We start from the raw sequence: 21,501 nt of genomic DNA on the forward strand, positions 1-21,501 counted from the left end.
CTTAACGAGCTTCGAAAAGGAGGCGCTGGTAACTAACTAGGTTAGGTATATTGGGATGGTTAGGATGTTTGGTGGGAGTTGGAATCGAATTTACCTATCTTTTGTATGGGAGTTTAATTGCAGTTGATCAATCAATCAATTACTTCGTATACACATCTACTCGGACAGTAGGTAATGGTATATATAGTGGCAGTGGTAGTAGTGTGGTATTGGTATTTTTACCCTTCCTGCTGCATTTGATTACCTGCTTGCCTACCTACATCTCTCTCTGTGTCTTTCTTTCCTTCGTGTCAACGGGAATCTCTAGGTAAGGTAGGTAAGATAGTAGTCAACCATTTCTTCCATCATCATGCTCAAGTCTTCTTCTTTTGTTTAGGGCTAGTAGCAGTAATACAGGCCTATTCCTTCCCATCCTTTCCTTTCCTTTTCCTACTTATAAACACACCGTTCCGTAATGGCCACCTAAGCTAGATATGCCTAGCTTCCCTGCTGGTAAACCCCGCCCCCAAACCACGTTTTTTCTCCTGTTGTGAGAAAATCACGGGGCATTGTATCGTTCATCTGGCGTGGCAATGGCGAGTTCTGGCTCGCCTCCGTCGTCAAGTAGTTGTAAGGAATTAGAACTTCATTCACCGTTCTCGCGGGGCTCGCGAGGTTCACGCGGCTCTCGCTGTCCGCCTCCGCGACCTCCTCCACGACCTCCTCGTTTACCTCCGCGGCCGCCCCGTTCGCCCCTTTCACCTTTACCATCCTTAGCATCGCCATCTTTTCCTTCGACTTTGTCACCGTCGGCAAGGACGGCTGTGGCGAGGCGCTGGCTTAGGCCGATCTGGGTGCGGATGCTGTTCGCTAGATAGCTGATCATCAGGACGTCTTGGATGTGGTTGTTAAAGTCGGATTCGATGGTGGCAGGGTCGACCTTGGGCGCAAGGGATACTGCTCGTATCAGATATTGGCCAAGTGCATTGTTGGGTTCTCGCTCCTCGTCGATCACAGCGCCAACGTAGTCAGAGACGCGATCCAGAATGGATAGTGTGTGCTCGAGTGTGGTAGTCAGGGCCTCAACATCGGTGATGACAGGGGCAGAACGGGTAACGTTATCACGAGCTCGGCCCACTATGTCAAGTGCGGCGCGCTCAGCATCACTAGTGCCTACACGGCAAAGTACGGGCATGAAGAGACATGACTCAGAAGCGCGCTCGGCGTTGACGGCGACCGGGGAAGAGATGTAAGCCCGGGTCTTGATATCGGAGCCCGGGTCAGCGGAGACTGTGAGGTGGATGGCCGGGTGTGGGAAGGTGCCGGTCTCGGGGCTCGCGAAGAAGTTCTGGATAAGAGCGCTGAAACTGTTGAGCTCTTGGGTAGTACTATACCAGCCCAATAAGACTTCGCGAGGGTGGGCTCGCAGATGCAGGGACAACATATTCTTCTGGTACTCGACATCAACCTCGACTTGGTCTTCATTCTCGGTATGGGGAATGGCGAAGGAAGAAGAGACGTTGATCTCGGCGCCATCCTCGGATCGGGTGCCAACAAGAGCTCCGATAACCCGCGATGAGGAACTAGCAGCTACGACAGCGGACTCGTTGGTAGGTGTGGGTGTGGGGCGAATATCGCGGCGGGTGGCATGGTCGAGAATGGAGACGATGGCCTTTTTGTTATATGGTTAGCGAGAACGGTATGATATAAGGACTGAGCAAGGAGGATAATGAAATAGAACATACCTGGGATTGAATAGTGACAGAGAGTGGGCCGGTATGGTTCTGGTAATTCGCGCCGGTGGGCGCAAGAGGACGCGCCAGGTGCAAGAATCTGGGAGTATCCCGAGCCATGATTGATATGGTCAACGGTGGGTTGAGTGATAGGTTGGGGGTTTGTTTGCGATTTAATTCGATTCTTTAGGATTATGTCGAAAAGTAGGTTGAAAAGTAGAAGAGAAAAGAGTGGATTAAACAAGACTAAGTTGCGGAACGTCGCCTGTATTGTCTTCCTGTCTTAACCGAAATCAAATAATGATTCGCTACTTTTTTTTTTCTCTTCAAAGTTGTAATTTTCAACTTTCTGAGCGTAGCGGGGTTCTCAGCTTGTGGGCAAGGCTGAACAATTTAGGGGGGGGGATAAGATAAGAAATTCAAGGTATGTCATAAAGTGGAGTCGTGGCTTACACTTTAGCCTTTATTGGACCATGATTGCCAGGTGATCACTGGCTAGGCATTCTACCCTGTGCAACTTGAACCCTAGCGGTTAACCTCAAGGCTTCGTGTGACTCGGTGTGACTCTGACGAACTTTGTGGATTCAACATCTCTTCCTTTTCTTTCATCAATTTAATACGATCTAATTATGTGCTATAAAAGACTAATTATACGCCAAGTATATCACCAACTATTTGCTACTTGTTACTCGAGATTCATAGTAAGGGATTACATGTGAAAGCTACGAACAAGAGCTTCTACAGAAAGCCCGCCAAGATAATAAGCACATATTCATGCCATGCCTTCCATCTTCAATCAACCAGTCAATGGGCTGGGCTGAGAGACCTAGTCGTCGGAGTCATGCAGGCAGGTAGGTACCCAGGCGTATTCCTCGTCTCTAAAGGGGCAAGGTTGCATTCAAGGCAATTTGTGCTTATGTCTGCCTCCTCCCCTAGGGTATATACCTAGGTTAGATATATAAGGCAGCAATGTTTTTTCTCATTTTGCTCTACTAGCAATTCCATGGAATGGATAACTTGGAGATCGGAAAATCACGATGCGTTATCATTTGAATCAGTCATCGAATAGGAAAACCAGCGATGTCGCCGTTCCTCTCGTCGATATCGCTCCAAGGGATTCTAGTTACGGCTATTCTATTCGAGATGCAAGTTCGGACCGGCGCACCAATTGGTCGTTACGTTTTGGAATTCTTGGTCTCATAACATTGCTTCTAGGCTCCGTAGCCATTCTTTCTATACTGATTTTCCTAGCAATAATCTGGCAGCAATCTTTACTGGCAATTGAGGGTCAAGATGTTGCACCTTTTTGGCATCATATTGCGACGAATGGTTGGGCAACAAAAATCGTCACTATCAGTACAGCGGTTATACGAACCGTGATGGGAACTCAGGCTGGCATCTTCACATCAATGATAAGCGCACTGATTCTGGAGAAGATTGGCGTCTCCATACTCGATGTGCCCTTTCTTTCAATGTCGAGGGCTTTCCAAACTCAACCACACAACCTGTTAAGTCACATCACATTCCGACGCCGAAATTTCAAGTCTACAATGGTGTATTCACTTGCCATTATTGAAGTCATGATTACCATATCTTCACAATTCTTGTCAACGCTTCTGATATCAGACTTTGGTAATACGGCGGTCAGCAATTTACCGAACTCGACAACGGTACGTTCCACTTATAGGACCGATGTTTTATTTAGGGAATCATACATAGCTGAACCTCCAGCAGCGCACTGGAGGTTTGCCGAGTACTCGGAACCATTTACAGGGGGAGACGATTTCCACGATACAGGCCATACTTATCGTGCCTTTTTGCCTTATGAAGACGAAGTGCAAAGAACCAGTCTACGCGGATACCGTGGCCCGGCTGATATCTTTGACTTCCGTGTAGTCTGTGTCCGTCCTTCCCTAAACAATCTCGTTTTCAGCCAAACCGAGGGTATCTACGTATTCTCAGGGACGATGACCGTCAACGGCTCATACCCCATGCTGAATGCTCAGCCTACCATTGGTTTTGTCTGTCCAATCTCTCGCCCCCTCTTCGTTTTGAATGGCACAACTATAAGACTCACGACTATGTGCAACCTTAACCGTGATAGAATCCCCATTCTCAATGACCCTCTGAATGACCCCTGGACTACAATCTTCATTGCTCTCGACTTTATTAGAGAGGATATGACCACGTTCCTGGTTCCCGGTGCAAATCAAACTGCTATTAAAGTAGTGCGTACAGATGGCCCGTGGGCAATTGGTGTGGATGAGCAGGGTGAAGACCTCGTACGAGCCACTGCATGTTATATGAACCAAGGTTGGAAAGTGCAGTCTGTGCAAATGCACAGTTCGCGGGATATGCTAGAACCGAGAATGCCTTGGAAACGCGAGTTGAGAGCCTATGACACGGCAAATTCGCGACACCAGCTTGGGGCCAGCTTGGAGCCAGCATCAACCCGAGATCGAGGCGTACTGGATCTCAACCACCCAGCAGACTGGCAAGAGATCGACGAGATAGAGTGGATTGTATCCTCACCATATAATGAAAAATACCATGCCGACTACTTCAATAATATGATGGGCGGTTTGACGACATTGGTAAATTCTACCGTTACGAATTTGGGGTTTACACTCTCAAACGCCACAGCTGGTTCCAATACAGTGCATCTCTCGCACGTCGCTTTATACCAAGACACGCTACACGTAACGGAAAGTCCTTCATTAGCTATGCAAGCATTTTTCACGCGATTATCCCAGATGGCCTACTACGATCTTCTACGGATGTCAGCCTTGTCAGGCGAGGCATCTACTATATTTTCTTCAACCGTGCTCATTCCTATAAGGTGGAACGGCTTCATTGGTGCCACGATCATAATCGCAGTGCATCTTTGCGTAATAGCGACTGCCGCGGTATCTTTCTTGCTGTATACGGACAAATCAGATTTAGGAAATATTTGGCAGGCATTATCGCAGATAGTAACACATGATGCACTGCTGATATTGAAGCGACTAGGCCGTCTACGAGATAACGAGGTGGAGAAAATTGGACAAGCTCAATTCCCAGAACTCGCAGGGGATGTTATATTAAGACGTGAAGAAGATGGCGAGATAACTTTGAGAGCCAAATATTAAGTATATACTACAAAGTAGTTATACTACAAAGCAGTAGAGCATGTATTATGTAATAGGGGCGACCCCTGATGCAGTCCATTAACTAATTGTGTGGCGTTGTGGCTTGCGCTTTGAAGCTTAAGGTCCCCACTCTTAAATTTTTAAATCTGCAAACTTGAAGTCCTGCTATGTACATATCAGTAGTTACATGAACTTACATCAGATTTATGTGCTACTATCCTAGATATCATTAATCGATCTGTGTAGCTTCTCTACTGCTAAGCACATACCTACCTACTTTCATACTTGTATGAATTTTTTCTAGTAGTTCGCCTAGACTTATTCATTATATATGACTTACAAAATCATATGTACATGATCGCAGGTTTGAATTCATAGGCTCTTATAATGCCTCCAAAATTCAGAGCAGGCAATCGGCAAGGGCCACCTAGAGGAAGAGGCGGCAGAGGCGGCAGAGGTGGAAGAGGTGGCGGACCAACGGGGAAGAGAACTTATGGGCGTACCCCCAAGTTCGACAGCGCTAGACTTGCAGAAATTGAGTATGGTTGCTCTTACACTCACTACTCCTATTCATTTTCAGTAAAGGCATATTCTAACTTGACATAGAGATGTACCAGAGGAGGAATCTGAGGAAGATTCGCCCTCGCCAGATGAAATATCTGAAAATGACGACTCAGGGTCGGAAGACGAACAGGATCAACCAGTCAACAAGCCATACTTGGCTTTAATGCAAAGTCTATCAAAGGAGTCGGCTCCTAGCGCTAAAAGGAGAAAACTTGACCATCAATCTGAAGAAGCCAAGTCAAGTACCACTAAGCCTGAATCTGAACAGGAGGTGGAAGCAGAAGAGGACGAGGAACGAGACATTGATCATGTAGATGAGCCAGAGGAAGGGCCCGAAAATGAGATCATAGTTGATGATGATGATGATGATGACGAGGATATACCAGACTCGTCCGACCCATTTGAGACCCATTTCGTCGATCCTGATCAGGATGTGTTGCAAACCCGCTTGAAATCAATCCAGGCCAACGAATATTCTCAATCGCATTCAGAGCAGAACGGCTGGAGACTCATAAGAAACCTACCAGGAAAGGACACCACACAAGTGGCACCTCTCCCACCCTTGATACTAGGGCCTTCCGGTCTCAAGCTCAAACAGAAACTTATCGAGCCAGCTAGTCGGAAACGCTCCACCTATGACAAGCTCGAGCAGGTTCTTTATCCTTTAACATTTTCCTATAATGATGTCCTATTCTGTGGGCGAACAACGAAGAATGCAGAAGATTTACGACGGATGGCATGTCTGCATAGTGTCAATCACATTTTCAAGTATAGCCCCTGTTACTTAGCCCATGACAACGGAATATTCTTGCTAACCGTAGCACAGAACTCGGGATCGAGTCATCAAAAACAATGCTAAGCTCGCAAAGGAGGGCGAAAATACTGACTTTGAGCCAAGGGATCAGGGGTTTACACGCCCAAAAGTCTTGATGATTGTACCAACACGTAATTCGGCCGTCAAGATGGTAAATACAATCTGTTCAATATGCGAGCCAGAGCAGCAGGAGAACAGAAAGCGTTTCGATGACTCATACCTAGACAAAGAGGCCAAATTCGCGTCGGACCGACCTGAAGACTTTCGAGAGCTCTTCGAAGGCAACGACGATGACATGTTCCGCATCGGTGTAAAATTCACGAGGAAAACCATCAAGTACTTCTCGCAGTTTTACAACTCGGACATTCTAATAGCTTCTCCCCTGGGTCTACGCATGGCAATTGGGTCCGAAGAGGACAAGAAGCAAAAGAAGGTAGACTTTGACTTCCTCAGCTCCATCGAGGTCGTCATCGTCGACCAAGCCGACGCCCTACTCATGCAAAACTGGGAGCACGTCGAGTATATCTTCGAGCACCTCAACCAGCAACCCCGCGAGGCCCACGACTGCGACTTCAGCCGCGTTCGCGAATGGTACCTCGACAAGCAGGCCCACAACTTCCGACAGACGCTCGTGTTCTCAGCCTTCAGCACCCCCGAGCTCGTGGAGCTGCACCGCCGCTTCGGCGCCAACTGGGCCGGCCGCGTGCGCGTGCAACCCGCCTCATACGGCGGCGCCATCGAGGACCTCGGCGCCGTCGTCAAGGCCAAGCAAACCTTCTCGCGGTTCGAAGCCCCCTCTGTCGCCGCCGAGCCCGACGCCCGCTTCGACTACTTCACGAGCGCCATCCTGCCCGCCCTCACAAAACGCCGCGACGCCTCCGCCAGCGGAACCCTCGTGTTCGTGCCGTCGTACCTCGACTTCGTCCGCATCCGCAACTACCTCGCCACCTCGCCCAACTGCTCGGGCCTCACCTTCGGCGCCGTGTCCGAGTACACAGAGGTGTCGGAGGCCTCGCGCGCGCGCTCCCACTTCCTCAACGGCCGCCACCAGGTCCTGCTGTACACGGAGCGCGCGCACCACTTCCGGCGCTACGTCTTCCGCGGCGTGCGCCGCGTGCTGCTGTACGGGATCCCCGACAACCCGGTCTTCTACCGCGAGATCGTGGGGGGGTTTCTCGCCAAGAGTGAGCAGGAGTCGCGGCTTGAGCCGGGCAAGGGGTCGGCGAGGGCGCTGTTCTCGAGGTACGATGTGCTGAAGCTCGAGAGGGTGGTGGGGTCCAAGAGAGTGGGGAGGATGGTGAGGGAGAAGGGGGATACTTTTGATTTTATTTGAAAGGGGGGGAAGAAAAGGAAAACGTGGTTGGAAAGGGGGTAGGTAGGTACCTTGGTAAAGAGAGTTAAAATAATAAAGAGCTACGAGGACTGGGATTACGAGACGTAGCTTATAATGAGAGTTGGAGAGAGCATGCATCGATGTGTACTTGGACGCCTGGATGTGTTATACAGGTTCAATGCTCTTCGTTGTTTATTTTTTTTTTTTATTGTGAATATGCAGTAATGGTACAATAGCTATGTTTCGTCTGAACACCTGAGCGTCTGTCCTGGAGATGAACTGAGACTTGTAAGTCGTAGTGGTATACACCTACCCACACACATACTTACATGGGCTCATGGAGGTTCTACCCATTGTAAACCATCCGTCCATCCACCCATCCATTCCTTGCTAGGCGAGTAAGTGAGAGTTCTGCTTGCTCGCAACAGCATCCGTATAAACCCCACGAGCGTTGATCAAGGGTAGATGCCATGAACAGGAAGCTGGCTAGCTAGGTTTGCTCCCTTCACCTGCCACAGCTGCCGTTGACTGACTGACCCCTCAAACCTCTCTCTTCTCTTCTTATCTTTTTTTGCATAGATTTTACTTCATGATTGATCCCTCCCTCAACCCCCCCTAGCTCGCCGCCGCGCCCTCTCCCCCCTTCCTCACACTAACCCCCATCGCCCCTCCCCCTCCGCTTCCCTTGCCCCCCAACCCCAGCGCCCCAACCTTCCTGATCATCTCCTCGAACGCCTGCTCCCCCCCCTTCCTGAACTGCGTGACCTTCTTCCTGTTCAGCATCGTCAGGTAGTTCGAGGGCTGGCCGAGGCGCTGGTCGCGGGCCACCGTCGCGGCGGTGATGGCGAAGCGCAGGTCCTTGGGTCCGTCGACGAACTCGAGGATGGCGGAGTCGCCCTGGTCGTACCGCGACACGGGCTCGGTGCGCAGCACGCGCGTGTAGCCCCCGGGCCGGGAGGCGTACCGCTTGCGCAGCTCGTTGAAGAGTTTGGGGACGAGGGCGTTGGGGGTCTGTTTTTTTGGGGGGGGGTTGTGTTCGTTAGTCTAGCTATTCTCTCTTTCTTCCCCCCCTTCCCCCTTTTTTTTCTTTTTTCGTTTTTGGGGATGGGGGGGTGGGGAGAGGGGAGAGAGAGGGGGGAGAGAGCACGACGTACAAATAATATGCCGTGCGCCTTCCTCCGCGCATCCTCGTTGTTCCGCTTCGCGAGGGTGATGAGCTTCTCGGCGAGCCGCTGGGTCTCCTTGGCTTTGGGCCAGGTGGTGCGGACGGACTCGTGCTGGACGAGGGCCGTGACTAAGTTTCGCAGCAGGGCTTGTCGGTGCGCTGAGTTCCGGCTCAGGTGCCGGTATTTCACTAGACCGCCGGCCATCGCTGCTGCTGCTGCTGCTGCTGCTGCTGCTGCCTCGGGGGTGGTGTAGGGTTACCTTTCCGAGTTTGCTCTTGGGGGTCGAAAGATTGATTGTGGTGGTTGGTGGAGGGGGAAGTTTTGGAGTGATGTCAAGTTCAAATGCTGATTAGAAGGCTCAAAAATGCTGAACTGACAGGGGTACAGAGTTACTTAGAGCCGCCTGCGGATTTTTTTGGTTTCGAGCTTCTGATTGGTGAGTTGTGTGTGTGAATTGGTGGGATGCTGTGCCACAGTGTAAGTATTCTTGTACTGTACATCATTGATAACTAGCACCTTAGCTTGATAGCGCGACTTTCACGTCATTAATTCTTCTGATCGAAATTCGATTTATTGAATATTCAATTAACTAGTTATTCATAAATATTTATTTCGTGATACTGCACATCTCCAGCCCTCACCATACCTATATCTCACTACCCACGTCAACCTAGTACCTACATAGACATAGACACCTAATTACACACTTCTAGGTATTAAACACACTCGTCTACCATACATACCTCCCTCAACATCCGAGTATTTCTCTCATAGTATCTGCGCCATAGTGCGCCTACCCTCACAGCTAGATAGAGGGAAACACACAAAGAGTAGCTCAACATGGGCTTCACAACAGGCTTCGTACGCTTTCCCCATGCCACCACCATACCAACCAACCCCTCCTCTAACTACAAGCTGACCAAAACTCAACCCACAAAACAGACCGGAGGCGTAACCCTCACCCTCTCAATAGCCTACCTAACCGTGCTCACGCACCAGCGAAACCGAGAATACCAAGCCGCCATCCTGCGGCAGCAAACCCGCGCCCTCTCAGGAATCATCGACCCCCTCCCCCCAGCCCTCCCGCCCACCCGCGCCGAGCTCGCCGCCGCCCAGCGCGCCAACTTCGTCGAGCGCGCCAAGGACCGCTGGAACGCCGAGGTCGAGGGCGCCGTCCACTGGGCCCAGAACAAGGACTGGTACGAGGCGCGCCATGACCTCGAGGCCGCTGCTGCTAGGCTGTGGGCTAGGGCGCTTAGCAGCAGCAGCAGCGACGATAAGAACGTACGGGCCGAGGCGGAGGGGAAGGCGCAGGAGATCGTGGCTAGAGCTAGGGATCAGACGATCAGCAGCCAGGCGGGCAGCGTAGCGGCGGCGTCGGGGAACTCGCTGAAGGCCCAGGGCATCGAGGCGGCGAATAAGGCGGAGGGGGAGGCGAAGGCGGCAAAGGGCTCGATCTTCGGTGCTATTGGGGGGTTTTTCTCGAGGGGCAAGCAGATGTTGGTGGGTGCATCTGAAGAAGAGAAGGCTAGTAATGTGTTGTTGTCGCCGGAGGAAAAAGCTCTGCAGAAACGATACCAGCAGGGAGCGAGTGGTATGAATAGGAGTACGGAGGAGGTGCTTGCTGAGAGATATGGGTCCGCGAAGCAATAGAAACTGAAAAGTGTGAAGTTTGTGGTTTGCAAGTAAAAAAAAAAAGAAGAGATTGTTAAAGGGGGGGAGAAAGCAATCATGAGCAAAGACATCAAAGGCCCTTGACCTAGGAGCATACATACATACAGTGGGAGTTGTCGCTCAAACAAAACGAAGACTAATAGATGCGCCCAGGGCACTTGTTTACCAATGTGTGTGTATAATATATACTATACAACCCTTGTGGTTTCCTACCTTGTTGACTATTAGGTATGCCATCAGACTTAATCATTTACTCTATTCTCACTGTTGCTGTTGCTCTACTCCCACTGTTGACTATCAAGGTTACCTCCTTTCAAGTCTTCTCTCTGGATGTGCGTGCGTGCGTGCCTATGTGTGTATATAAACCATTCCATATCTCCTCCTTTCATCCTCTCTCTTCCCCTCTTCAACGCACACCTCAAACTCGGCATTCTCACCTACTATCTACCTCCCAAAGCTATATCTCGCAATCATCAGCTTTCAACTCTTAAACTCCTCCACTAAATCTTTATCCAACGACTTACCTACCTATCCAACGCGTCGACTTGTTCAGAGAACCAGTCATGCATCCTTCCAACCCAACACCCTCGGGCTGCGCCCAAACCCGAAGCGAGGAAGCCGGAGACAAGACCAATGCACAGCAAAGCCACAACCCCGGGGCATCACTATCTTCTCCCGGTACCATTGCAAGCCAGCTGGCACTGGCACTGGAACAGTCTCTGCGCCTCATGTCTCTCAGCGCGCCACCAACCCCTAGCATGTGCTCGAGCAGCGGAGAACCATTTTCAACAGCAGACCAAGACCACGAGACTCTCAGCCTCTCGATGCGAACCACCACCACCACCACCACTACTACTACCGCAGCAGCCGGTCCGGAACCCACCCCCTCCTCCTTCTTCATCCCCCCCATCTCCCCCACCCTCCCCCTCTTCGCCACCCACCCCAAGCAACCCCCCCAACATCCCCGTCTCCGCCCCTTCTTCCTCCCCATAATCCGCCTCGCCGCCGACCCGGCCGCCGCGGGCTCCGCGCTAGCGGTGCGGCGGAGGGAGAAGAAGCGACAGAGACAGAGACAGGGAGATCTGCTTCTCGTCAGACGGCTGGCCGCGCTCTCGCTTGCGATGGTCTAGGCGAGCAGCTTAGGGAAAGGGGAAGGGGAATAAGGGTTAAAATGGGAGGGGGTGGGGTGGGGGAGCGAGGGTTGCTTTTGATATTTGGTATTTGAGGGGGGAATGGGGAAAGGGGAAGGGGGTGGGTGGGTGGGTGGGTGGGAGGGGTATGATCATGACTAGCTTGGTCGTGATCGTGAAGACACCAGAGCAGCGAAAAAAATGACAGCGAACTAGCGACAATGATAACATGAACAAAGAATCAGCGAATGGAGTGGATATGGCCATCATTACCAAAAAAAAAACACCACGACATCAAAAGCAACAGCGATAGCGACAACGAACAGTGATACCAATAGCGACCGCATCAACAACAGCATAAACAGGAACAAGCGAATGGGCATAGCGGATTTTCTTACTTACTTTTATTCAGCGGAATCGTTTCATATATATATACATACCTATATACAGAGAAAGAGAAAAAAAAAAAAAAGAAAAAGGATGGGAAAAGGAGGATAAAAAACAGAAAAAGAAAAAAAAGAGCGAGGCGTATCAGGGGCTTGTCAATTTGGAGATGGGGATAGAGATAGGGATAGAGACATATGTACAACGGAAGGGAGAGAGGGAAAGCGAACTGGAAAGCGAGAGGGAAAGGGAGCTAGCGATTGATTGATATTCCAGACGTACATTCAAGTTATCTACCCTAGGTAGGCAGGCACTTGGGTCTGCAGCGATTCATAAGCGAGCATCGAAAATAGAAATAAAACAGCGATATAAAAGCGTACAAACATATGCCCCTATTCTTTGTGTTCAGTGCTGCCTCCCTTCTCTACCTGCCTGCCCACCTACTTTTCGTGATTCCACCAACATACAAGGTCCCGAGTCAAATAGATAATAGGCCATTCACCTAGCATTCAGATACTACTACATCATCCAAGTATTTCACAACATGACAACTTAACATTACAAGCCTCATTTCAACAAGCTTCCAAAGTGCCTAAGGTTAAATGGATAGGTAGGTACACATATAAAATCGGTAAATCGCAGTCACCGCATCCTATCTCTCGCTTCCCCCCTTTTCTCTTTTCTCCTCCCCTTTCCAGCCATCTAACAACACAAACGAGAAAGGAGCACTGCGTGGTATCAAGTAAAAGACTCAGACCGAACAACTAGTTCCAGTCGACGCCGAGACAGGTAATAGAAAATGAGAAATAGCCGTTTGGTATCAAAGATAGATACTTAATATACACAACATCCTCCCCATCCGTAGGCCGAAAACACCACATCCTTCAGCCTGCTACGACACCATTCTCGCTCTAGAACTTTTAAAAAAATAAATAAGATCCTGGCCATAGATCCCAAATATAAGGGGCAAATTTATACACTATAGAATTAAAATGCGGTCCAGTTATATGATCAAAATGCTGTGTATCTCTTCCGACGTTCGAACATTCGTGAGAGGCCATTGCTTTTATTCTCGGTAGGAGAGGGAAGTGATGCCATCGTTTGTGGTGGCGGCTCGGAATCACGTAAGAAGGTCGCTAGATCCGATGTTGCGCTGCGACCAGAAACAGCGTCGCGGGGTTCGAATTTCTTCATCGGAACACGCCCTGACGAACTAGTCGTGGGTAGAGGAGGAAGGGGTGCGTTTGTGTTAGGTACGGGTTCACGCCCAAAATTGACTGGCCTGGACGGGATAACAATAGGAGTGTGGCCCTTGTTGTTGCTGAGGCTGGCCCGGCTATTGAGCGACCTTGATTCAGCCATGTTGAATGCTTTAGAGCCAGCACTCGAGGCTGACCTGCCAATGGAACTTCCGCTCGATCTTAAGCGTGCCATCAAGTTTGGTGCGCTGTGCTTCTTCTTTGGAATGGTGACGGATTGTTGAATAGGTTCGGGAGGAGGAGGGTAACTGTTAAGGAAATCGATCAGGCTCTCTTCCCTCTTCGGTTTCGGCTTTGGCGTTGGCACTATGTCAAACAGATCATCCTCTTCCTCCTCCTCCTCATCGCTAAAGTCAATTGCATAAGGGTCGCGGACCCGACGTCGTGTCCGCTTCGGCATCATATCATCATCGTCAAAGCTGTTGCCGGGCTGTTGTTGCTGGACTCTATTTGCCTTGTGGAGAAGAGCACTCTGCGAATTCATCGAAGAAGGAGCAGACGTCTCCATGACATTCGTAGGAATTTCGCTATTTCGGATATTAGGAATCACAGCGTCGATCGCCTTGCCTCCAGTCGCCCCAGTCATTTGCATTTGATCCGAGTCCATGGTGGTGCGGAACGGCGCAACATGGCGAGGAATCCGGTGGTTGTTGTTGTTGCTGTTAGGTGGTCCTCGTCGAATAAAATCAATCAGATCCGAGTTTTCACTGCCAGGGTTGACGGCAGCCTCCCTAGCTTGATAGTGGGTTCGCATAGTCGAGCTCGTCTTTCGGCTGTCGATGCTTGCACTCTTCGCATGGGAAGGGTCTGCTGAAACCCGAACGGTGCCAACTGAACCTGCGTGCATCCGGCTATATTTGGCACTATGCTCACCGGGGGGTCCGGTGGATCGAATAAATTCAGCAAAGTCATGTAATGATTCCCGAGGAATTCGCGCCTCCCTTGCCTGCGGCACGGCAGCTGATCGGCCCTTCGGTGGAACCGAGATGGGCATATTCGGAACCGACCCGGGAAACTTTCTAGTGATGGGCAGGTCTGTAGGAGGATGGGATCCCAGACTTGTCTGCTTGGTTATGGGATTGCTTTGTCTGCTCGCCGACGTGGACCTCTTGCTAGAGGAGGATCGTGAGCGGTGAAGTCTGGCGTCGTCGCTTCTGTGAGACCTGGTAGACGGCTTAGGGCTTCCATTAGAAGAAGACTGGCTCTTGTTAGTCGAACATCGCGATAGGCTTATAATTAGCAAGAAACTTACCTCAATGTCACGCATAGTCTCTGGCGTGAGAGTATACTGTATGGTTTCTCCACTGTTGAGTAGTTGCTCAAAGTTGGGTCCCTCCTCAGCACCGTTATCTTCAGAACTACGAACAGCCTTAAACTTAGTTGACGTCGAAGAGGGGGACTCGCTCGGTACAGGGAGCGGTGGTAAAGGTGATTCGGGCGTGCCCCTTCGAGCGGATGTATCAGAGGAGACGCCAGCCGAGCTCGACCGTCCATAATTTGGCCTACTAGTGCTCCTCTCCGGTAGCGTTGGCAGTGGTGGATTCCGTGGCATCTTTAGAGGTGTCGCCGGCTTTTCTTCCTGAAATCCGTCGGGGCCAGGCCCACTCACGATTGACACTTTAGTAGGGGCCGGAACCTCATGCAACGGCTGTAATGACTGTGAGTGAACACTTCTCAGAGGGCTTGGGTTCCGTGGTGGTGCTACCACAACATCCTGGGATCTATCGTAAGCCGTTTGCGTAATGATTCTCTTATCAGCCCTATTCTCTTCCACAATCGGGGGAGTCGCAATTCTACGACTGTTTAAAGCAGGATCGTACACGTCCATAGAGTTTGCGCGAGATCCAACGGTTGGACTGCGAGGGCTTTGCACTTCGATAACACGCACAGACCGAACGCTATTAGATCTTCCGAGAATTAGGGAGGCGGGCTTGCCGGACTCCGAGGTAGAAGGCGAACTTCTTCCCCCTATGGAAATCCGAGAGGATGTCAATATTTCGGGTTCTTCGGTGAAATCATCAATTTCATCCTCTTCAAAATCAGTATGCAGCGCGTCGCTGGTGGTCGCCATTGATGCTGAGGATGAGGCACGAGTATCTAATTTTGGTAGTATCAGACCATTCGCGGTAGTCTTCTCGCCGAAACGTTTGTTGGCGCTGGTGCTACTTTCCTTGCCTTCCATCGTAGAAATGACATCCTTTTCTGCCTCTTTACGTTCAGCTTGGGACTGTCGGTTACCAGTCCCTCGGCTAGAAGCACGCGATCTAAGATGGCGAGGACGTCTTCCTGTAGGGAGAGACCGTACGCGCCGAATAGATGTATGCGTTGCTTCGGCCTTCGCAGACCGCGGGAGAACAACGAGGCTCATGGGTCGGGCAGATTGGCCCCTCGTTGCTGCGGATTCTCCCTCGTCGCTGTATGTCCCTTCAACATCACTCTCTGGTAGAGGCATATCTGCCGGGTTTATCTCCTTCGGAACTACCTTCTGGCTCGCTTCTTCTTTGGCCACCCCGCCATCATGCTCTTTCTGCACCGCAAGCGCAGAATCTGAGTTTCTATGAGTTGGCGATAACGAGCGTCGATCGGTAGCGGCACTCCCCCGTCGCTGATGTGTGGTGCTCACAGAATTGCGCGAAAAGGGCCGTGAGTAATTAGGTTCCATGGGCGACCGAATCTTCTTCTTCCAGGCTCGCCAAAGTCTACCAAGAGTTCGATCGAGAGCGACGCGTTCCATATCCAGCTCCTCGACAACAATACGATCAAAGAACCCCCCGGGGGTTCGAGTCCCTTCCTTTAGCTCCTTCTCGTATTTACTTCGCAACCGATTAAACGCCGCTTGACCGGCTATAACCAAAACCTGCTCGCCCATAAATTCGAGGATTGAAGTCAAAAAGATAGCAACCGCAGGTGAAACTACCTCTGACAGGTAATCGTCCGACTCGGCCCGAAGGTGCTCTTGTTCCATGTAAACATCTTCGTCTTCCTCTTCCATGTCTCCAAGAGAGGAGTAGACCATGCATCGTAATCTTGTTCTCTTCCACGTCAATTCGAGATCCCACTCCGTAGACGCTTCAGGTTTGACAGAGCGCGCAAGTTCTTCAGCTTCACCGCCGCCCAGATATTCTTTTAGTTCCTCGTCTGCGTTGTTGATGGCATCCTTGGCTAGCTTTGGCTTCAGAACATCACTGACAGCCGGTCGCAGTGTCGATAGCGAAGTGGATTTGGCAATAGCAATGATATTGAACAGAATCTGGTCAACGAAATTGTTTGCGAGCTGGAGCGCATTTGGTGAAACCAAGGCAGCTTCCCCCGAAGGCTCAATGCCGGTTTGATCATACCATTTCTCAGCATGGCTGTCATGATCATTCGTGACGATTTGCGAGGCGGCAGACGCGGCGATATATACCGCCTCGGGCGACACAGTGAGAGGAGGCGCCATAAGATTGGGGCCAGTCGCGGACGGACGATCGCTCGAGATGCTTTGGGTTCTAGAACGAACGCGGCGCGGCGCGTTCGCCATACTGACTATGAAAGTGCTTGACACGGAGTCACTATTGGTAGTAAGTCTCGATCGGAATGGTCTGCTATAACGGCAGATCCCGTCAGGACGGCCTGATTAGGGTAGGGTGACAGAATGCAGCTAAGGACAGTAGACTCGTCGTCCACAGTAAAACAGCGGTGGCTTTCGAAGCCCTATGAAGTCATCGACATGCAGAAGCTATGATAAACGAGAGTGATATTAACAGTAGATTCTTTAAAGAATAAGAATAAAAGGGTCAAAAAATGAACTAGGATTGCACCAAAATGGCTGCCGAGAAGAGTAGTAGGGTCATTAGTGAATTGAGCGAATGGGAACTCGCAGATGAAACATTCCATAGAGAAACTAGGGAAAGCTGTCGAGTCAGGGTTTCTACAAATGGAATCGTCTCTAGTTGAAGACTTTTAGACAAGTTCTTCATGCGTCATGCATCATTACAAGGCATGCACATAGATAGCTAGCTAGCCAGCTGCCGTTACGTAGAACACAGGTATGTGATCACACGTGGTGTTGATGCGAAGAGATTAGAACGAGGGATTGGGATAACCACTAGGCCGGGAAGAAGGGATAATGATACTGGCTGCTTTCCCCTATTTCGTAAATAACGTGGGAATGAGGCTTTACGCACAGAAGCTGGCCCTTGTCAACTAGGGTACCTATAAGGAAGGAAACGGAGAAGATCAGTGGGCAACCCGGCCTCTTCCAAACTTATTGAGAAGCTCCATGATATAACGCGATCAAATCTTGATCCGGCACCACCCGCCAGCGACAGGAGCTTCGGAGTTTGAGAGCTTTCTGATGAAGATAATCATGAAAAGGAAAAGGAAAAAAAAACAAGGTGTGCAATAAAGAAAAAATAGATTCAGACCAACATACCCTATGAATACCTATTGTTCAGTTCTGAAAGAAGCAAAATGTATTACCAGTAGCTGAGGCGCAATTCTTTGAAACTTGGGAGCAACTTGGAAGCGATTTAACTGGCTGATATCGAGGTTCGGAGCTACCTAGTGCTAAGAAGGCATAATGGTCGTATGATTGAAATGAATAAAAAATATCCAATGTATCTAAGATCGTAGATGATGTTTGTTGGCTAGCTGAACGTATCGAAAGTAGCCAATTCCCCCAGGGCTACATGTATAAGAAAAAGAGGTCGAGCGGGAAGTTGGAGAAGGGAAACAAGAGAAGGATAGAGAATTGAACTCGAACTAAAAGTTTGTAGGTATGTATTATTAGGTAGTGTAGCAATATACAAGAGAAGGAGAGGGAGAAGGAAGCACTTGAGCAAGATTGGACGTTTGTTCTACTTTTAGTTCTCCGATGTGCATGAGTAGGAAGGTCTGGGCAGGTAGGCAGGTCGGCAGGGTAGCAGGGTAGGGTAATCAGTTGTGAAAGTAACATTTAACATTTGAACCCTTGAACCTCCAACGTTTCGCAGATGCAACTTCCAACTGTCGTGGTTACGCAGGTATTAGATACTTTGCGCTTGTGATTGCCAGACTTATTATTAGGTACCCTAGGTACTTGATGTATGCAAGTTCCGCCCCCAACACGGGGGAAGCACAACACTCAAGTGCTGAAGAGTTCGTACCAACGATGCTGTACCCACGTACTATGGTACAAGCATAGATTGATGTGTGTTCATGAGTGTGTACATGATGCAGGCAGGGTATCGCCCCATTCTATCTAAGCCGAGACCCATCTTTGGAGAACGCAATGAACATTTTGAACATTGAAGCTCATTTACCTCATTTATCTCATTTACATCCATGGATATATCTACGGTAGGTTCGTTAAGCGACCTGGATACTAGTAGTACACATTGGTGCTTTAGTCAAATACCTACTAACCGTTAGCTAATACCTATTACCTACCAGCTAGGACCAATCTATGTCTCATTGTATCCTAGGTACTGTGCTAGGTAAGGTACAATACCTCTGTGATCCCTGCTAGAATATGTAGGGTAAGGGGGTCGGAAAGGAATAGGTGTGCACCCCTGAGCTGGGCCCATCATAGAGAGTACCCAGGTACCAGATATCAGTGTCAATCTTCAATGTTAACTTGAAGTCTACATAGTACTAGGTAGTATCATTGAGGGTAGGTAGGCAGGTAACAGGTACAGTACATATCTCACATGATCGCTATCATCAGTTTCAATGTCCGAGATGGACTGTATCACATAGACGATATAATACATGTATCATCAACTTTCAAAATCCATGATATACCTACATATGTAGGTAATCCAGAAAAATAACTATAAAAAAATGACCTGTAGCGTTTATGAGAGTGGGTGTATCCACGTTTCGAATTCGAATCTCGGAGATTTATGGTGCAAACATGCAGTCAATTAGCTACCACAGTAGATACATAGTAGTTACATACTTACAATTTGGCTGTATGTACTTAAGTCTTACATATGATACATATGTAATTACACACGATCTTCTTTTCAGCCTTGAAGGGATATCATTAAACTCGCCTATTAAAAGATCATTACGTATCAGCATTCGTAAAGAGCCGGTGGTAATAATTCTCCAATATATCATGTTCAATATATGAAAATATACCGTAATATATCAATCGCCAAAGCTCTCCTCAGCAAATTTTTGCATAAGAAACTTCCAATATTACATAACTACATTAAGATAATACAGCAAGCAGCAAGAAATAAATAGGCTATGCCCCAAATCGTTAGGAAGGCACGGGATTGGATATTGCTCAAAGGATCGTACAACCCACAGAAGATCTCATGGGAGGTGGAGGAAAGGCTATCCACCTTATGTATTTTTGGCCCTTTTAGGCTTACCTCGCAGCCTTTGTAGCTGCTTCGCTCATTTAGATCCGGACTAGTACTGCGACGGCACGCGAAAAGGGACAGGGTTTATGGTACTAGGTAAACTACAAGGTAAGCTACAAGGTAAGCTACAAGGTATGTACCTGTATGGAGGTGCTACAGAACACACCTACCTCCAAGAACCTAGTATGCTACTACATCGTACATATGTACAATACGTAGTAGGTACATGGTATGTATACCTATCTAGGTTGCTATCTCCGATGCAGAATTTCAATGAACTGGAGGAGCTTGATGCAGTTGGGTAGGTACCTACATATGTATTACATACACATATTGTGACAACATTTTGGACTTATAACATTTGAGCTTAAAAGTTGGCGATCCAAGTGAAAAAAAAAAGAAGGGAGGCCAAAAAAGGACCCGATTACAACAAAATATAATACCGAAGAACTTGCAATGTCACATTCAATGTTCAATGTTGGAGTTGAGATGAGATGGTGGCCGCATTAGGCTATGACCATTAACATTAACCACCAAACCCTTCTGCAAGAGAAACGATACTGCACCTGGCAGTCTGCATGTCTCAACGACACAGCCAGCCATCATCACTACATAAATTCAGCTTGACCCATGAGAATGGGGGCTAAGAGATGTCCGTATGATAAACATATGTAGATACGATAATACCTTAATGCTTGACCTAAAAGGATGCAGGATTCGATGCCAGCCGGGTTTTTCGAGACATATCTTTTGATGCACTCTTGATGCAATCCCCAGAGCTTACTCATTACAACCCATCCTTCAGCATGCTTGACGAATATCAGGCTATGTTTCTTAAGCTCCGAGGCACACTATTACGTCGGCTGCGTGCTAAAGCTGCCGATCTACGACTGAGGGCAGGATTTGCATATATTACATGTACTGGATCCTTCACCGCAAGTACACATGCACCCGTCCCTCGATGGCAAGTCAAGAAAACAAGTTCGCCTACTCCGTTCGGTCCTTCTTGATATGTTTTATTTTCAAACTTACTCCAAGACTTCCAAGTGTCGACCCGAGTTCCATGAAGTTGACCCATCTCGGGGGCTCAAAGCACAGAGCTCGCTCCGCTGGGAGTCTGGGACACTATGGGACTCTCGATCTTTCTTAATCCACACACATATTTACTTATGACTATTACATAGTGCTATAGGCAAACGGCACAAACGGCCCACTTGGAGCGATTTCAGAATTGCCGGCTTAAGATATCGTCAGTGTGATTATGCACCTAAAAACATGCGGGCGTGCTAAATTGTACAGGCACAGGACAATCATCATTTGAAAGATTAGTATTAAACTTCTCTTGGTTAGGGCCAAAGATCCTAAATGGACTTCTTTGTTTCCCTCGTATACCCAGTACCTTGTAAGTATGAGGTATCGCTTACCGAAATTCAGCTGGCCCCCATAGTATCTGTCTGGTGCGATACTACATAGCGATACTACGCCGTAACTTACATACCAACCTACTATGTAGGTGTCTACCTTGCCAGGCTTGCCTACCTAGTGCCACAGTGGTGGTAGATAATTCACAGCTTGAGAGTTGTCTTGAAAACATCAACTGTCTACTAAGAAAAGTCGGGCGCAAGACTACTTTGCGACCCGGATTGTCCGCTGGTTTCACAATCCTTCGAAGCCATTGTTCTGCACCTTGCCACAACAGTCAGCGGATGCTTACTGCTGGCGCGACAAGGCGGTATATATATCAGCCGTCGCATCGCGGGTAACCTAAATAGGTACCTACCTATTAATACTCAATATGAACGTATGACTGACGACCGATGAGCCATGGCTTTGCCAACTGATCTACGCATAGTGCATACCTATATTCCCTGCGTCAATCTACAACCCGGAGAAACCATGTTGAGGGCATTCCACACGTGATACCTTACACCATAACACTTTAAGCAATAGGCTTTACCGTTGTGTTGGCAAGCGACAGGCCAACCTTGGAATTATAACTCTG

General features: G+C 49.0%; 6 protein-coding genes across 6 annotated transcripts; 3 read left to right on the plus strand and 3 right to left on the minus strand.

Moving 5' to 3' along the window:
* Window positions 1–120: 120 nt before the first annotated feature.
* On the minus strand, window positions 121–2,076 carry GGS25DRAFT_498358 (Mov34-domain-containing protein; the record flags this gene model as incomplete). Its single annotated transcript, XM_049261693.1, has 2 exons — window positions 1,725–2,076; window positions 121–1,651 (listed from the first exon to the last, which is right to left on the minus strand). Coding segments are annotated over exons 1-2 (1,130 nt in total), but the record flags the coding sequence as incomplete, so codon positions are not given.
* Window positions 2,077–2,220: 144 nt separating this feature from the next.
* GGS25DRAFT_498359 (uncharacterized protein) lies at window positions 2,221–5,029 on the plus strand. The gene has a single exon (XM_049261694.1). It carries the CDS (start codon window positions 2,750–2,752, stop codon window positions 4,838–4,840), a length of 2,091 nt encoding a protein of 696 aa, XP_049114525.1. The 5' UTR covers window positions 2,221–2,749; the 3' UTR covers window positions 4,841–5,029.
* Window positions 5,009–7,723, plus strand: GGS25DRAFT_498361 (DUF1253-domain-containing protein). The gene is made up of 3 exons (XM_049261695.1): window positions 5,009–5,379; window positions 5,447–6,172; window positions 6,231–7,723. Exons 1-3 carry the CDS (start codon window positions 5,228–5,230, stop codon window positions 7,549–7,551), a joined length of 2,199 nt encoding a protein of 732 aa, XP_049114526.1. The 5' UTR covers window positions 5,009–5,227; the 3' UTR covers window positions 7,552–7,723.
* A 443-nt stretch (window positions 7,724–8,166) lies between these two features.
* GGS25DRAFT_523538 (ribosomal protein L17) lies at window positions 8,167–8,921 on the minus strand (the record flags this gene model as incomplete). Its single annotated transcript, XM_049264440.1, has 2 exons — window positions 8,167–8,562; window positions 8,706–8,921. The coding sequence occupies 2 exons, from the start codon at window positions 8,919–8,921 to the stop codon at window positions 8,167–8,169; spliced, it is 612 nt and encodes a 203-aa protein (XP_049114527.1).
* Window positions 8,922–9,284: 363 nt separating this feature from the next.
* On the plus strand, window positions 9,285–10,645 carry GGS25DRAFT_498364 (uncharacterized protein). The gene is made up of 2 exons (XM_049261696.1): window positions 9,285–9,578; window positions 9,660–10,645. Exons 1-2 carry the CDS (start codon window positions 9,558–9,560, stop codon window positions 10,368–10,370), a joined length of 732 nt encoding a protein of 243 aa, XP_049114528.1. The 5' UTR covers window positions 9,285–9,557; the 3' UTR covers window positions 10,371–10,645.
* Window positions 10,646–12,353: 1,708 nt separating this feature from the next.
* GGS25DRAFT_359407 (uncharacterized protein) lies at window positions 12,354–16,954 on the minus strand. The gene is made up of 2 exons (XM_049258121.1): window positions 14,417–16,954; window positions 12,354–14,362 (listed from the first exon to the last, which is right to left on the minus strand). The coding sequence occupies exons 1-2, from the start codon at window positions 16,682–16,684 to the stop codon at window positions 12,917–12,919; spliced, it is 3,714 nt and encodes a 1,237-aa protein (XP_049114529.1). The 5' UTR covers window positions 16,685–16,954; the 3' UTR covers window positions 12,354–12,916.
* Between the last annotated feature and the right edge of the window lie 4,547 nt (window positions 16,955–21,501).

This window comes from Hypoxylon fragiforme, assembly GCF_022984875.1.
Source record: "Hypoxylon fragiforme strain CBS 206.31 chromosome Unknown GGS25scaffold_7, whole genome shotgun sequence".
Classification (NCBI taxonomy): domain Eukaryota; kingdom Fungi; phylum Ascomycota; class Sordariomycetes; order Xylariales; family Hypoxylaceae; genus Hypoxylon; species Hypoxylon fragiforme.